The sequence below is a fragment of the Pelobates fuscus genome, chromosome 1 (assembly GCF_036172605.1).
Source record: "Pelobates fuscus isolate aPelFus1 chromosome 1, aPelFus1.pri, whole genome shotgun sequence".
Taxonomy (NCBI): Eukaryota; Metazoa; Chordata; class Amphibia; order Anura; family Pelobatidae; genus Pelobates; species Pelobates fuscus.
Genome location: NC_086317.1, coordinates 155,437,876 through 155,455,108, shown reverse-complemented (window position 1 = coordinate 155,455,108; position 17,233 = coordinate 155,437,876). Strand labels below are relative to the sequence as shown.

Sequence of the window (17,233 nt, the reverse complement as noted above, 5' to 3'; positions counted from 1 at the left end):
GTAAAGGCATTGGGGTTGAGTACCAGCCTAGTTAAGAGGGTTCTGATGTACGTTATAAATTTAGCTGTAGTGAGTGGTTTGTCCTGTAGTGTAAAGAGGGGCATATTAGGGCTTAGACCAGAGAGTGATAACCTATAAAAGGTCTAACATTTTCACAGGGCAACATTTATTACCTGTAGGATAGTAACTTCTCTCCATTGGTGGTCCTGATTGACTGGTTTTAGTATGAATAATATAGAGAACATAGTGATCTGACGGCTTGTTTAGATTAGATATTTTACGGTAATCCTGGCTGGCTGTGGTATTATTGGTTGTAAATTAGTTTGGTCGTAAGAACCCTTTAAATGCCAGGTAAGCTGCGGTCTTAATGGTGAGGTTCGTATTTGGTTCAAATGGTTAGTGTCTAGCAAGTCGGATAATGCCCGGAATTTGGGACGGTCTATGGGTTGTCTTTTTGCGGTCGTGGGGTTATCTAGACATCGAATACCTCTGAGAATATTCTTCACAGGGTAAGAGGACATGAATTGTTTGGTACTAGGATAGGTACTTAAGATATGGTGTAGTATTTCAGTCAGGTAACTTTTATGGTGTTAAGAAAGAGAATTTTAAATTGAGGTAGCAAAAGGAGATGAATGCCACTATAGAATTCAGTGAATGTACGACTAATTTGATAGTCAGATGTAAACTTTGTGTAAATGGCAAAAGCCCTATTGTATGCTTTTGAGGTGTTGACCAAGAGGGCAGATCTAGCCAGGAATTTGCTGTGTGCCATTAGGCGGAATAATCCAGTATTAAGTCTTGGAACTAGGGAGTTGGGACCGGACCTATGTTGGCCATCGAGTGGGCTTTGAATAACTTCTGAAATTTAGAACGAGACAGAGCATCAGCTGCTATGTTGGTGCTTCCGGGTATGGGAATGCATGTAATGTGAAAATGTAACGTGGCTGCTTGCCACGTCAGGCGTCTGATGACACTCATGATGAGGGAAGAGGATCTGCCTTTATTTAGGATGTCACTTGCAGCCTTGTTGTCTGTAAAGCATTTAACTGCCTTACCTTCCCATAGGTGTCCCAAGGCCTTGGTGGCAGCTACTATAGGGTATATTTCAAACAAGGCAGAAGTAGTTTGCAATGAGGGCAGATCAAGAGTCTCGATTGGCCATGTGCCTCTAAACCAGGAATTGCCGAAAATTGCAGCAAACCCAGTCTGGGCTACTGCGTCAGTCTAGATTGTGGGAGAATGTTCTGAGATAGGGGGATGAACATAGCTTTACCGTTCCAGTGGGACAGAGACCTGAGTCACATGTTAAGATCCGCTATGGCATGTTCATCCAGTGTTATGGTGCTGTTGTCATAAGTCAGTTGGGGAGGAAGGCATAGGAGTCAGGAGATAATCCTCATTGCAAAGTTTAATGTACCAAGTAAAGAGAAAGTCGTCTAAGTAGTGGATCACTGATGGGCATTTGCATATATTGAGTAGGAGTCAACCTAGTGTGTCTTCGAACATGTCAAAACGTTTTTGAGTGCTTTTTGCTCCAAATGTCAGACGTGTGGCGAAGTAGTATTTACCTCTCCACTTTAAACCATGTTCATGCCACAGGGACTGGTGTATTGTTAAAAGCTGGAAAGCATTGGAGATGTCGATCTTGCCCAACTAAGCACCTACACTGGCCCTTAAGATGGCATGTATGGCGTTGTCCACTGTGGCATAGTGCAAGGAGAACAGAGGGATCAAAGAGTTAATACTTTGAGAAGGCAAGGAATGTGGAGCTGATAAATCGATGAGACGCTGCTGCTTTGGTCAAAAAAGATTTGTGGTAGTCCTAGAATGCGGAACCCCAGTATTTGTGTCCCAGAGGCACCAAATTGTGCAAGTACAGATCCAATTCTTCCCTACGGTGAAGTGGAGCATATTGGTCACGGTATAGTCCAAAGGCAAACGCAAATTCAGGGATAGTGAGTTTTGGATGAAGTCTGGGGTCTCTGGCCTTTAGTATGACTGACAGATCCCGGTAGTTATAAGATTTGTTCTCAGCGACATCCTTGGAGGCAATTAGTAGGGAAATCAAATTCCCATCCTTGCCTTCCAGAATGTCCTTGCGAACAGTCGGGGGTACTGGGTGCACGTGATTATGAGAATGGAAGTGCCAGGAGCGGGGTCAAAATTAATGGCATTACCGTGTGAAGGAGAGGGGGTGGGAAGCTCCGTGGCAGGGGTGGGTATCGGTGCCTGTGGATTCTCCAGTTTCTATAGTCTAACGCCAACAGTATTGATGGAAGCGAGCAGAGCTATCATGTTCTTAACTTCGGTGGACTTTTCTGCATTGGATGGCAGTACTGCAGTACATGGCTGAGGTGTCCTGGAACTAGTATTTGGGGAGCGTAGCTTGACTGACAAAATTAGGGATGCATGAGTAATGCAAAGCACTTATAGCAGTGGTAGGTTACTTAGAATTAATGGATATAAATTACAATTGACGTGAGTAGTGACGAACGAATTCCCAAACTTAAAGCATAAGGATGTGACAACCTGTATAATAGGAAAATTGCAGACTTACGTTTTCCCGGTTCTGAGAGAAAGATGTTCAGTTATCTGAGAAAGTATACGGACCACAATTGGCTGATGAAATCAGCGCGGACAGAATGGACAACCTAATTTATGGCGAAAATAAGTGACTACTTAATAAGTGCGTATAAGTACAGGTAGATAGTGACAACATTAAAGGGACTCTCCAGGCAGAGTCTTTTACTCACCTGGTTCCAGCGCCGGGAGCCTCGTGAAGCCGTGCCCCCTATTTCGTCAAAATGACGAAATAGGCGGGCGCGAGCAGGGAGCAATCAGACGCTTCGATTTGGAAGCGTCATTGCTCCCTTGTGCGCACGCGCGGCTTCGCCACAAATGCGCACATACTTCAGAGGGCGGCATTCATGCCGCCCTCTGAAGTCCTGAGCGCACTACCGTGCGCGGCCGCGAGCCGAGCTGACTGACAGCTGAGCTCGCGGTCTTTGCCCGCCCCCCTCCTCTGCTGACAAGCTGGAGAGAGAAGGGGCGCACACAGTGCCTTCTCTCTCCTGCACACGTGAGACGTATTTTAATACGTCCGACGTGTACAGGGCCTTTTTAGGGCCCTGCATGATAGGAAGTCACTCTGGTGGCCGTCTGAGGGACGGCCACTGGAGGTATTCCTATCAATCAATGTAAACACTGTATTTTCCCTGAAAATACAGTGTTTACATCAGATTGCCTGCAGGGAGCTATAGATCATACCTGAACAACTACATTAAGCTGTAGTTGTTCAGGTGACTATAGTGTCCCTTTAATAGTGGAGAAATGATAGGTGTAACATAACGTAGTTGAGTGACATCTTTCTGTATACATGTTCATGCATATATACAATAACCAGAAATAGACTGTGTGGGACGGAAATAGGTAACAAACGGGAGAAAAGGACCGAATTATACATAGTACATTAAAATATTGACAGAACGGTGCAATATACTTGGATGCCGCTAGAGAGCAGCGTGTCAGTGTGGTTAGTTTGGTTAGTTTGGTGGGTTCGACTAAACGGTCGGCCACCGAACGAGTGAAAGAGTAACCGGGGTCTCATCAGGAAAAGAAACATACCAATGAACAGCTTGTGCGGATGGTACCATGCATATTGTGTGTATTTGCCCGTTCGTTGAATCTGAAGACGGAAGGAGGAGAAGCGACCAGGAAGTAGTTTTGAGGTAATAGGTCAGCGGTGTGCGACCTGCGGCGGCTTGGAGCAGGAGGAGCAGCAACGGGATGAGTTGATGCCCGGCTGAGGAAGACTCTTGAGTTCCCAAATGGATGCTGGTTGCCAGAGGGGCCGTGCTGTGGCAACTGCAGTAGTTTGTTGACCTGGCGGTAACAGTAAGTAAATACCGACGGCAATGGTTGGCTGGTGTGAACGTAGAGGTCAGCGTGGGATTGACTTTCCAGTTGTGTGTGAACCGGAAGTACTATGGTTTTCAATGAACCCGGCGGCATCAGCCCTGTAGTGCACGGGGCCTGGGTTTAAATAGCCGGGTAACCCCTCCCACAACTTCAGGCTCCGATAGATAGAGATAGATTATATACACACACACACATTTTTTTTTTTTGTGTGTTTTTAAAATGTATTTTTTTTTTTTTAAATGTCCCAAAACTGAGCGGACTGATTCGTAACCTAACCTCTATTTTACACAAAATATTGTGCAGGTGTTTGCCAGAAGTGTTCCTTTAACCCCTTAAGGACACATGACATGTGTGACATGTCATGATTCCCTTTTATTCCAGAAGTTTGGTCCTTAAGGGGTTAAAGGTGTGAGCACAAAACACAGATGACAAAACGTTTCCACAACCTCTTGCACAAAATTAAGAGTTGCCCTGGTTGCAAGATTCGGTTTAATAAAACGCTAATTAAATACCAAAAGAGAAGCCATTTATTGGCGAGGACCTATGTGCAATATAATTAATATCTGCTAATGAAAGGGTTTTCATGGTTTCCTGTGGGAAAAAAAAAAACATAGGTACAAGTACTAGAAAAAAAACATTTTAATTGATATTTTTATTTTAAAGTCGGATTGCTAATATATTTGATTTATTTTTCATTTTAAATAAAAAAAAAAAATTCCACAGATCTGGACACAGGATGCTCAAAATAAAAAGTAAAAATAAAATAAAAATGAAAATAAACTTTACGTAGGGAATGTATTCCATAAATATGTCTCAGCTTCTGAAACCCCCTATTTTTCCCATGATTAAATAGAATTTATGTTTTTCTAATTAAAATAGCTACAGATGTAGGGCATACAAAAAAATAAATAAAAAAAATCTTGTCATGGGTTGAGTTCCTAAACTAGTAGGATACAAAAAGCAGAACTCTCTGTTAGCTCAATAAAGATTACCCTTTACTAGTGTGGCCGAACCAAACTCGTCACTGTGCACTGGAGAAGCCTGATTGCTAGCCTCCTTCCCTGCGAGTATGGCCCTGGGATGTATTAACCCTGTAAGAACTGTATTTGGACACAATGGATTTGTATAATGCTGTTCCTGGCCCTTTAATTACTTTGGAGCAGTGTTACAACTTTTAAACTGGCACGTCGGATGCAGTCAGAGTGCCGAAGTGTCAAAGTCGTCGAAGTGGCCGCCATTCGACAAACACGTGGCGGCGGCCATTTTAACTTATTCAAAGAAAAGAAAATGTTACTTGCGCTTTCTCCTTAATCCCTATGTATATTTAGACAAATGGAGGTCATTTAGTTGCTCCAATGGCCATTGGAGGGATGCCCGCCTGCCAACGTCAAGGCAGACCCCCCTAAGCGGGTCCTAACACTGACCCTTCAGCCTGCTTCCTTGAGCTTCTGGCAAAGATATCTCTAATGAGACAGAAAGGGGTATTTTTTATATACACCCCTTTACTTATTAACCCTTAATAGGGAACACATGGGATGGGTAGCAGCATTGTAACCAGGCTGTGTGATACAAAGTAAATACAAATACAAAAAGAGAAGTCCTGCGCTTAAGCAGCAAGGACTACAACACACATCAGCCCCAATATATAGTAAAAACCAAAGAAAAGAAAATGTTACTTTTTGTAAAAATACCCCTTTCTGTCTCATTAGAGATATCTTTGCCAGAAGCTCAAGGAAGCAGGCTGAAGGGTCAGTGTTAGGACCCGCTTAGGGGGGTCTGCCTTGACGTTGGCAGGCGGGCATCCCTCCAATGGCCATTGGAGCAACTAAATGACCTCCATTTGTCTAAATATACATAGGGATTAAGGAGAAAGCGCAAGTAACATTTTCTTTTCTTTGGTTTTTACTATATATTGGGGCTGATGTGTGTTGTAGTCCTTGCTGCTTAAGCGCAGGACTTCTCTTTTTGTATTTGTATTTTAACTTATTCGAACACGGTCAGCGGTGTGTGCAGCCAAATCTATGGAACCGTTTGCGGCTACCCAATTGCACGAACACCGCTGACCCGTACCTTCTTCGACACTGCGGCTGGAGACTAAGTCCCGTTTGAAGATTCGAACGCTCGTTCGAATGGGACTTAGTCATTTTCTCGGTGTAAAATAGACCGACCGCGCAGCCCAAATCCATGGAACTGTTTTGGGCACGAAAATGTGCTTGCGGTCGGTCAAAAGTGACTTCTATCCATCTCCAGAACGGCTGAACGGATTCAAATGATTTTTGGGTATGTTTGTATTTGGAATGTGCCGATTAATATTATGAAACTGTTATTAATATTGGATGTATGGTTTTAGAGTTATGAAAGTTGGGTAAAAAGTATGTTTAAATTGTACGGATAATTGGGTTACCTCTCAGGCTAAGGGGAGGAGATGTGTGGGATGTAACCATTGTGTAATTGGGTAATGTATAATTGTATGTGGGCGTCTGCCTTGCAGGGGAGAATAGCATAAAAGCAGAGTGTGTGTCATTAAACCTGAGTTCTACTTCACCCTCAATTTGGAGTGCCGTCTCTTATTGGGGGAATCTGCTACAAGGGATTGCTATGCTTGTCATATTCCCTTGCTAAATCACTGCTAAGCTCTTGTAAGAGCTTGTTCCTGTTTTGCTCTCTGGACGAGTATACGGTGGTTATGGTGTCTGCTGCAGTGCTTGGAGTCCTCAGGAAGCGCTAGGAGCATCCTTCAACGGAGGTACCCAGTCAGGGTGCCCGTCGATCTGTTACAACTAGCAATAGAGAGGGCCATCAGTACTCCCTTTAACCATCTGCATAAACCAACCCAGGAAATGATTCTCTGCACTCACCCTGTAATCCACATCAACTCCACCAAGAACTCCATTGCTATTCAATTAAGAGGCACGTAGAATTCCTATACTCAATCACCCATTATTGAAAGCCTGAAATTGGCACAATGAACCCTAACAACGGAGTATCCTGATAATCTCTGCCAATCCAATGCCTTCCCATAGGAAAGCACTGGGAGATTATGGCGCATGGGTGGCAAAACGCCACGCCAATCAGAATCTCCATTAAATCAATGCATCTCTATGGGGAACGTTCAGCACCTCCATGCAGAGCGTGGAGATGCTGAACGTAGGTGCTGCGCACGGTGCAGCACTGACCCAGGATGTACATCTAGAGGCAGTCTAAATGACTCTCACTAAAAATGTTACTAGGCAAAAATGAAAATCAAGTGTGCAGGGACAGGCTATAGATACCAGAACAATTACATTAAGCTCTAGTGGTACTGATGGCTATAGCGTCCCTTTAAGAAATTGACACTGAAAAACCTGGCTCCTAGATTCCAAGCAAATTTGTCAAGCCCTGCATTAAGGGCAAATTCAACAGGGCAATTGAATGTGGCAAGAGATGGTCTGACTCACCAAATTTAGAAACAAAAATGACCATTGCACCCCTTCTTCAACATTCTGTAATGTGATGGTATGGGAGTTCCCATTCTCACAACTGCCCCCCACCCCTAAACAAGATGGCAGCACTTAAAAAAGACACCATGAAGCGGGCAGGAGATAGGAGATAGATTTAGTTTCTATGAAATTCAGAACCAAATTAATTTAATAATGAAATTCAGTCAAAATCAGTTTTTAAATTTCAGACGACCTGAACAAATCAAGTTTTCCCCCTTATATACACACACGTCTAACCAATATTACACTACAAACAGTAACTGTAAAACAATGAAATAAAAAATATCTATAATTAGACCACACTAATTAATTTAACCCTATTCCTCAAATAGCAACTTTAGATAACAAAATGACCAACAAAGAGGTTTAGTTCCACGACCACAACTATAGCCCTAAATGTTTAACATCAGTGAGTATTTACAGATAGACAATATGGGAGATTTATCTAGGCAAACACATGTAATATTCTGGGGCAATCACCATGGAAACAAATAGAATATCTCTCAACAACCAGTTTGCCTTGATAAATATCCCACCATCACCCAAAATGTGCTTATCATATGTGCAACTTTAAACAACTAATACGGTGCTAACTACATACACAGGTTTTCCAAATATGATAGAGACACATATGACTCAGTCACAGAAACACACATAAAACAAACTTAATTGTTCAATATTCCTCTAAAGGTTTTTGTTTCAATTTCCGGCATTTGCAGCGCATTAAGCGGCATTTTAGATGCAAAAAAAAAAAAAAATTCCAAAGCATCTTCAAGCTTCTAGAGTTACTAATAACCACTTTGGTTAGACTAAACCTTCATTACCTGGTAATTTTAGAAAGTTGTACATTTCTGGGAGGAGTAATCAATCACACACCCCTTCTTTCCCACTGTCACAAATGCTGGTGGACTGCAAGCAGAATAGAATAATCATAAATAATAATGGTAATTTTGCAGGAAGAAATTCACATACCAATTTAGAAAAACGGTAATGGAAGAGGGCGAGTTAGGGCACCTGAGCCAAAATGCAAAGGTTGTGGGTGTGCCACCCAAAGCAAAATTAGGGACTACTCCCAGAAAGAGCACTCACCACCCATTATCTATAAATAAGAAGCTACCAAGAGGACAGAAACTGGAAGACAGACAGACATAAATACTGGAGTCTATTTACCTTTGATTCTTTTACTATAGGTGAGGAGAATAGTTGTTGATCGCATGTTTATCTCAAAGACTTGTCTCCCCATCAAGATTTATAATCACAGTCCGATGAGTCAATCTCACGTCTGACAGCAGAACTAGCTTTGTTAATAATGGTCAGCAGGGAGTCTGGCACACTGAGAAATCCCCACTTTCTCCCCGTATATATATTTTTAAAAATAATTAAATAAAAAGGAAGCAAAAAAAAAAAACCCAGCTGCAAAAGCCTCAATAACATAGATAAAATCCTCTTGCAAACATCTCTCCCTCTGCCTTCCTCTTGAAACTAGAATTGGCAATTTACTTCCTTACACGCAGACATCAGAACCCAAACTCTTCGCCTCCTCCTAAAACACAGACAGTACTTTTATTCCGGCACCACCTCCTAATACAGACATCAGTACTCTTATCACTCACCTCTTCCTAACACACATGCATCAGTACTTTTATACCGCACTTTTTTTTCTAATCCACATGTCAGGACACATAACCATCAGCTCCTTATAAATATTAACTTATCACCAGCTTCTTGTACATGGAGAGCAGGACACATACTCATTATCAACTACAGAGAAATTAGGATTAATAATTTCTCTCAATATACATACGTATCCTTACAGGGTTATTAAATAAAATGAAAATTCCAAGTGAATTTAATAATTCAAGGCCAGAGTAGCCAAACTGAAAGCATTGCTGACTTTGAGCTGCAAATTTTTCCAGTTTGGCTATTTATTGGTTAGTTTGACCTTAAAGTAAAAATTTACTTTGAATTCATCTTAAATTCGAAATTCTCACTTTAGTAAATAGCCCTGTATGAGACCGCAATGTGGTTTATACCTCTGAACACATTCTAATTCAGCTAACTGGTCACATATCTTGCACTTCATCCCAATACAGATACTAGGACAGCTACCACCTCACTGCTTCCTTTTACTGTGGCCAAGGCATATACCACTTCTCTTTTATTATTATTGCCATTTATATAGCGCCAACAGATTCCGTAGCGCTTTACAATAATATCAGAGGGGGGGGGGGGCGGCATTTAAGAATAAATTGGACAATTACAAAAACTTACAGGAACTATAGGTTGAAGAGGACCCTGCTCAAACGGGCTTACAGTCTATAGGAGGTGGGGTATAAAACACATTAGGACAGGAAATAGTAATCAAATATGGTGGGAGTGAATCAGAGCGTAAAGCACTGTCCTATAGGAGAGAGCAAGAGGCAGGTATGAGAGGTAGAGGTTACTCTGGGAGGCCATAGACTTTCCTAAAGACATGGGTTTTAAGGCACTTCTTAAAGGATTGAAGACTAGGGGAGAGTCTGATGGCGGTAGGCAGGCTATTCCATAGGAAGGGAGCCGCCCGCGAGAGAGCAGCGGACAGGAGAAGGTCACAGCCAGAGCGGAGAGACCGAGAAGAGGCATACCTATGGATCTGTGAAGAGATAAGGGGGGCTAGAATTGTTCAGCGATTTATAGGTGTGGATTAGTACCTTGAATTAACTCCTATAGGATACAGGAAGCCAATGTAAGGACTGACAGAGGGGTGAGGTATGAGAGGACCAACTAGAGAGGAAAATTAGTCTGGTGGAAGCATTCATTACGGCATTCATTACAGACTGTAGAGGGGCAATATGGCTTTTTTGGGAAGACCAGTTAGGAGAGGGTTACAATAATCCATGCATGAAATTACTAGAGCATGGAAAAGCTCCTTGGTAGCATCTTTAGTAAGAAAGGGGCGGATGCGGGCAGTGTTTTTAAGATGGAATCTACAGGAATTGGCAGCATACTGGATGTGAGGCCAGAATCAAATATGAGGCCAGAATCAAATATGACGCCAAGACAGCAAGCTTGCAAGGATGGACTGATGTGGATACCACTAACTTGAAGGGAGAATGAAGGAGGAGGATCAGTATTAGGAGGAGGAAAGACAAGGAGCTCAGTTTTAGAGATTTCGTTTCAGAAAGCAAGAGGACATCCAGTCAAAGATGGAAGAAAGGAAAGCAGTGACATGTTGCAGGATCGCAGGGGAGAGGTCCGGGGAGGAGAGATTTCTGGGTGTCATCAGCGAACATGTGGTATTGAAATCCAAATAAGGTTATAAGTTTGTCAAGAGAGGCAGTATAAAGAGAAAATAGAAGGGGACCAAGGGCAGAGTCTTGGGGGACTCCAACCGAGACAGGGCGAGTGCATTTCATCTCCAATTAAAATAAACAGTGCACACACACCGAGACATCATCTTCGTCTAGGCCTATCATTTTATTCCTCAAGTGATAAATAACAAGGAAACAGATTTAAACCTACACAAAAGGAACACTCCAAGCATCATAATCTCAACAGCACGCATTAGTGGTTTTGGTGCCAGGAGTGCCGCGGTACTCCATTATTGTAATTAGTCCAACCACTGTGGAAAGCTCTGGCTTCTAACTCGTGGCTCGCCAGGAGCTGCTTTCAACCAAACTCTACTTTTACTCGTAAAAAGCACTTGTCCTCTACAAAAAACAAGCAAACACACAACCTCTAAACCTTACAGAGTTACTTCAAGCACCAGGACCACACAGTGATTTGAAAATGCTTAAGACGCTGCACAGAGCTATTTACACCACGGCACACTTCACTTTGGAGTTCCGGGCTGCCAAATATCAATTCTGTGCATAAAATATGTCCATTGTCAGTGTGCACTGCATGTTGGCAACTTCTATACTAAGCTTCCCTTTGCAGGTGGAGAAACATTTTCTCCCTTCCCTCACTGAGTTGAGCCCTTCCTGCCTCCCAATAAAATAAATTTTGCTTTAAAATTCCATCTTACCTCTCTCCCCCCTCCCTCAACCCCCTTCTCTATGAGAAGTCTGATTGGACAGCGTGCCATAGGAAGGGGCGTGGAAGACCATGCCAGGAGCTGTGCCTTGCGCTTGATTCCAGGCGAGTAAAAAACACCTCCCCCAGTTTAAAGCTCAATGGACAGCGCAGGAACCTAATTAATAGTGCCCAATAGATAATTCTACATAGAAAAAGGTCCTCCCCAAAAAAAGGCTTCAATGCGAGGGTTAATTCCTCTTAACCATATACCCCAATACACCATATACCCCAATACTGGATTTATCATACTGAATGCCAAAACTGCCCATAAACCACAACAAAGTACCCACAACCTATATAATCTTTCCCCTCTTTACACAAACCACTTGTAACAATATTTTTAATCCTGCATGCATTTACTCAACTGCATACACTAACTTTATATTAACATTATTCAAACACAATCCATTACAAGTAGGGATATCCATATGCATTCATATGCAGTTGTCAAATTTGAATACACATTTTGATGATTTTTGTATGCAATGTCCAGTAAATATATGTAGCTCCCTTTATTTGCCTTTTATTGGGAGGGGTGGGGGTGGAAGGCGTGTGGAGGCACTGGACATCGTTATGGTGTTTTAAGTGTTCCTTTAATATACACACCGTGGCCAGTACCACCTATCACCTGTTTACCAGTATATACAGAATTGCATAAGTCATTTATTGTGGAGAAAGACAGCATTTTCATTTCCCCCATTTTAGAACTGAAATAAAATTAGATTTCGTAATCATTGGACTCATTTGTTAGTAGGAACAGACACTATGGTTTACCAAGCTGTCTAGTCACCAGAGAGCATCCTCCTTCAGAGCTCTGACACACTAAGCACTCAATTCCTCTTTTGCATTTTTAACACCACTTTGTCACACAATTTGTTGTGTCATTTATTTCCACTGAGTAGAGAAAAATAAAAAAAAGTACTGGAATTTCCAAAGCAAGATTCTTGATCTAATCAAAACTGAAAGGTAATATATTACAGTGGTATGTAACATTTAAGCTAGTAGCACAGGACTTCAAATGTTAACACACAAAACATGAGAACAAGACTTTAGATAGAGTCGTTGAGTCTTTATTACATACTCTTGTTCCTGTAATTCATTTCTAATCTATATCTATATCTATATCTATATATATATATTTTTTTTTTAAGTGTTTGAATTAAGTCCACCTCTAGTAACGGTCACCGGACAACTACTAGAGAAGCCTCAGTTGCACCGATTCAATATTTTACTATGGTGAAGCTTGAATGTTCATGTGACCTTCGCCATACAATGTTCCTCTATGAAGATCATTTGACTGGATCATCCTAGAGGAGGCCCATGCCTACTCTAACATCACAGGAGGCAGAAAGGTCAGCAGCGTAGAGGGAGCCTCGGAAAACGTATTCTTTATTTTAATGCAACACAAATAGGGATAGAAACAATACAGAGTTAGCAATACAGATATGTATTTCTAACACTATAGTGTTACTTTAACTAAATGATTTTCAAGTCTCCTAAACATCCCTATTACATATAATATGGTACATTAGGATTATCCGAGTCCACCCAAGTGCCTAAGAATTATAAATAGTTGTGAGATAAACAGTAGCCTGTTTGCAAACATCAGCAAAATGATGCTTAGTTCACTCAATTTGCACCAGATGCCCTGTAAATAGTAAGATAAAATCTTATACTCCTTGTTTAAGGGAAACTGACACTTCTCCGAAATTTTAAGATTATGTTTACTTATCCCTTAAATTTGACAAATAACTGAAGAGAGAGAAAAAAAAAAAAAAAGAGAAATAAAATTAAATGCAAAAATCCAGTTTATTCTGCCTCCATCTTGGCTCCCTGTTTGTCCAAAAACACATTCTGTGGTAAATATTTGGGCAGGGCTTTATTTACCTCTTATCTTATATGTAGAGTTACTTTTCAAATATCTCAAACATCATTTTATAATTGTAATGCACCTCAATTCCATATGTTGTCGCTATATAAATACATAAAAAAAAAAAAAAAAAAAAAAAAAAAGGTTTTGAACGTACTGGGTGAGGTTAACCAAGTTATGGCAAACAAACAAAAGGAGGGGGGTGGGGGGGGAGAAAGTCAAATCTCAATGCTCTCCAGATGATTAATATTGCCCATAACCCTGAGGACTCCTATACTTGCTCTCAGCAACTTGTGAAATAGCAAACGTTTGCTTGAGGTGACAGGCCGACCTTTCCTCCAATGCCCCTTGCAGCCTTTCCAGAAGGCAGGATTCCCTGTGTGTCCCATGGGACTCATCTACAGGAAACGACCCATAAAACAATTAGCAAGGGCCCTGGTTATATTACAATTGATTTCATGGCATCAGCAGAAAGCAGACTTTTATTAGGGACTTTGAAGGGCTTCATGAAGCAATTTACATTATTAAATAAAAGTTCACAACACAAACTGCATATGCATTTGGAGAAAGAAAAAAAAATACATGGGATTTTTTTTTTTTTTTTAACAAAAGCTACAAACCAGTGGATACTGCTTTTTAGTACAATAATAACATACAATGCAAAAAAATAAAAATAAATAAATAAAACCATTTATATTTGAAAATAATACGCTTTGCTAACTGGTTAGACCACAAATAAAAAAGTTAAGTGAGTTGCCAGTAATCTAAGGGTTAAAATCCATTAATACAGCTAATCCGTCAAAGCAAAAGAATGTTTGAGATTTACAGCGTTATTCACTAAAATGAGAATTCAAGTTGAATTCCAAACAAAGGTCAAAATAGCCTAAATGGAAATCTTCTCTAGGGCTGCTATGCTTTCTCGCTTTAGTAAATAACCCTTCAAGTGTCCAAGAAGAAACCAGGAAACCGCTTTGAAGTTCCACTACACTATTTTAATGGTTCAATTTTTTCCACTTTAATCCTCCCTTTTGATAGTTTTGTTTTCCCAATATCTCCAGGTTTCCAGCAATACACTTTGTATGTGTCCTGGGTGATCACTACCAGTATTTGTTGAGCGTATTATTCTATTAAAGACCTTCAAATTGTGCCTCCCTATTCCTCTGGTAGGAAACACTGATACCTTAAGAGTCGCTGTCTCTATTAAAAGGTGTGTACACTTCCTTGGTGCAGGCACCTCTCCCACACTGATCCAGTGTGGCCCAAGTGTGTCTGAATGCTGCAAGCTTATGACATTCGGCACCAAGAAAAGCACAAACCACTACTGCAGCATTTGTATTATGAGGGGTATTACCATGTAATATAGTAACCCTTCCCTATCATGGTACTGCAGAGAGAAAAAAAAAAAAAAATAACCTTCCCCCTGAACCACTTGTGAATACAAGTTTGCCAGGGTATGCAGCCATTGTCTGCAAATCGTATATACACATGATTTTAACTCTTTCCAATTTTGTTTTTAATAGCAGTCCAGACACCTGAGGGGGCGCTAGCACAGACTCTGTTCAGCCCAACCCAGTGCAGGTTCAATCCCTCGATTGGAAGCAGCTCTCTGCAGGGGCTCTCTCTTGGTCAGAGACTGACATTCAGAGGGGTCTGCACTGAGCTGAAGGTCTGCCTGGACCACCTGGGAATTAAGGTTATAGCTCACCTCAGTGCAGAATAAAAAGATCAGCAGAAGGGGGACTCCACTATAAAGGAAGTGCAGAAATTACAACACACAATCTATCCCCCCCCCCCCCCCCCTCAACTCATACGGCTAATCATAGTAACCACTATGCACACACAGTCACAACTCCCCCCACCACACAATCCCCCTGCCGCAGCCATCCCCATAGTTAGTAACCGTTATAAATAAACACACACCACTCTCACCATAAATACAACATACAAATCAAGACAACAAACAGCTCCCCCATGCACAACACACACACACACACACACACACACAATTCCCCCTCCCCCCATTACAGATTTTAATGACAGAAAAATGAATAGCTTATAACAATGGTGGACAGTGAGTCAAGAAAGCTGTACTCCAGAATAGGTTAATATACCTGCATTGATTTTTTTAAATTTTATTTTTTAGACCTATTTGGAATAAGTAAACATATACAGGGTTATTCACTAAAGTGGGAGTTCAAGTGAATTTCAACTCTAAGGTCAAAATAGCTAGGCTTTTAATTTAGCTTTTGAATTCTTACTTTAGAGAATAACCCTGCTTATATTGAAAATTGCCCAAAGTAAAGCCATTCTTCAATTCTTGCTGCTACTAATATCATTCACTTTTATAATATGGTAGGCAAATTTTGCAGATGCCCTAGATCATTTTAACACTTGTGGATTTACCAACTATAGTAAAGTTTTCCTAAGAAATGAGCTGTCAAATTAACATCAATCGGAAGCAATGATTAATCCTAACATTTCAATTTGAATCGGATTCTACTACACAAAGCCATGACAAAATGCTCCACCCAACACAGATTAACAGAAAAATGAAAGAATCCTGTAAACCAGCAGGATGTTTTTCTCCATTTTAGGAACTCCCAAGATGCCAGATCATATGGTCCATTTCCTCAAACAGGATTTCAAAGTGTAGAATATAAAGTATAATAAATGTGATTTCCCAACACGGTAATTTCCTTGCAGAGAGGGCAAGGGGGTGCATTAGCTCGTGTTGTGCTGTATGTCGGGGGGTGGATTTAAAAGGAAGGAGAAGGAGGGGTGCAATGCGCAGTGTCTGGCACATGGTCACTTCCCATCTCCATCTGCTGCCACTCTGAACAGAAAAAAAAAGAGTGAGCGCGCAAGAAAGAGCAAGAGTGTGCGAGAGAGCAAGAAAGAGAGAATGAGAAAACAAATGAGCAAGTGCAAAGACACTGTGCGAACACACACTGAACACAATGCTGGAGTGACTAAAGGATTCATGTCTTAGACATGTGCTGCTCCTAGGCTGCTCTTGGAATTTGAAATATTTGACCAGCTGTTGCTCAATGAGGCCCCCAAAGCAAAATTATGAGGTAAAAGAAGAAGACATACCAACTACACAGGTCTTCTAAAAAATGACAGAAAAAGACTCAAGCATGAGGCAAGAAATGCAAAAAAAAAAAAAAAAAAAAAGACAAAACTGAAATACACGAAAATAAATCGAGAACTAAAAAAAAAGTTTAAGATCATATAAACCTCAAGGTCCACAAAAGGTTTCCTCCATCATATACAAAGCAATGATAGATTCTGGACTGAGTGGGCATTGATATGTTTGGGCTCAACAAGCTGTATATAATAACAGTATCTATTAACTGAACGCCAAGTTTTCCCACAGACTTCAATAGAAAAGCATGGAACAAAAGCAGTGATCATATTTCTGAGCAGACATTGGTGACTTACTGTCAGGCATTATAGTCAAACATATTAGCAGGACAAATTTTTTTACATTTTTTTTTAGTATCTAATGAATTATATAGAGATAAGGGGAAAACATGGAAACACAGCAAAGCGTGAGTTACACAGAAAAAGATGTCAAGACAACACACAAAAGATAAAACATTTTATTTTTATTTTTTTTAAAAGAGCACTAAAACTGTAGGGATTTCACTTTTAAAATTTAGCAGGTTTCATTTAATATGGGAAACAAAACTGCAACTGCCTTGTTCTTGGCATACAGTTCTTTAAGCAATGTTGTTTACAATATTAAGTAAAGTGAATCTCCATTAAGAACTTTTAAGGAGTTAAGAATTGTAAACAATAGAATCAGATCATATTAAAAGCTTTACATAGTTCTGAATGTTTTATACCATTAAACCTCAAAGCTGGCTGGGCTCTACAAATAAGCTCTGTGGCAGTTAACTATGTGGGT

The 17,233-nt window shown here is 40.8% G+C and overlaps 1 protein-coding gene across 2 annotated transcripts in view; it reads right to left on the bottom strand.

Moving 5' to 3' along the window:
- The window catches only part of SRGAP2 (SLIT-ROBO Rho GTPase activating protein 2), a 109,554-nt gene that overhangs the window by 69,305 nt on the left and 23,016 nt on the right, over positions 1 to 17,233 (bottom strand). The window contains exon 1 of one of the 2 annotated variants that reach the window (XM_063451028.1): positions 8,568 to 8,656. The exons of the other annotated variant lie outside the window; for it this stretch is intronic. Coding sequence (XP_063307098.1) covers positions 8,568 to 8,640 — 73 coding nt within the window. The 5' untranslated portion in view covers positions 8,641 to 8,656. Of the gene's footprint in view, positions 1 to 8,567; positions 8,657 to 17,233 lie in introns of those variants that run through there. 2 annotated transcript variants of the gene reach the window in all.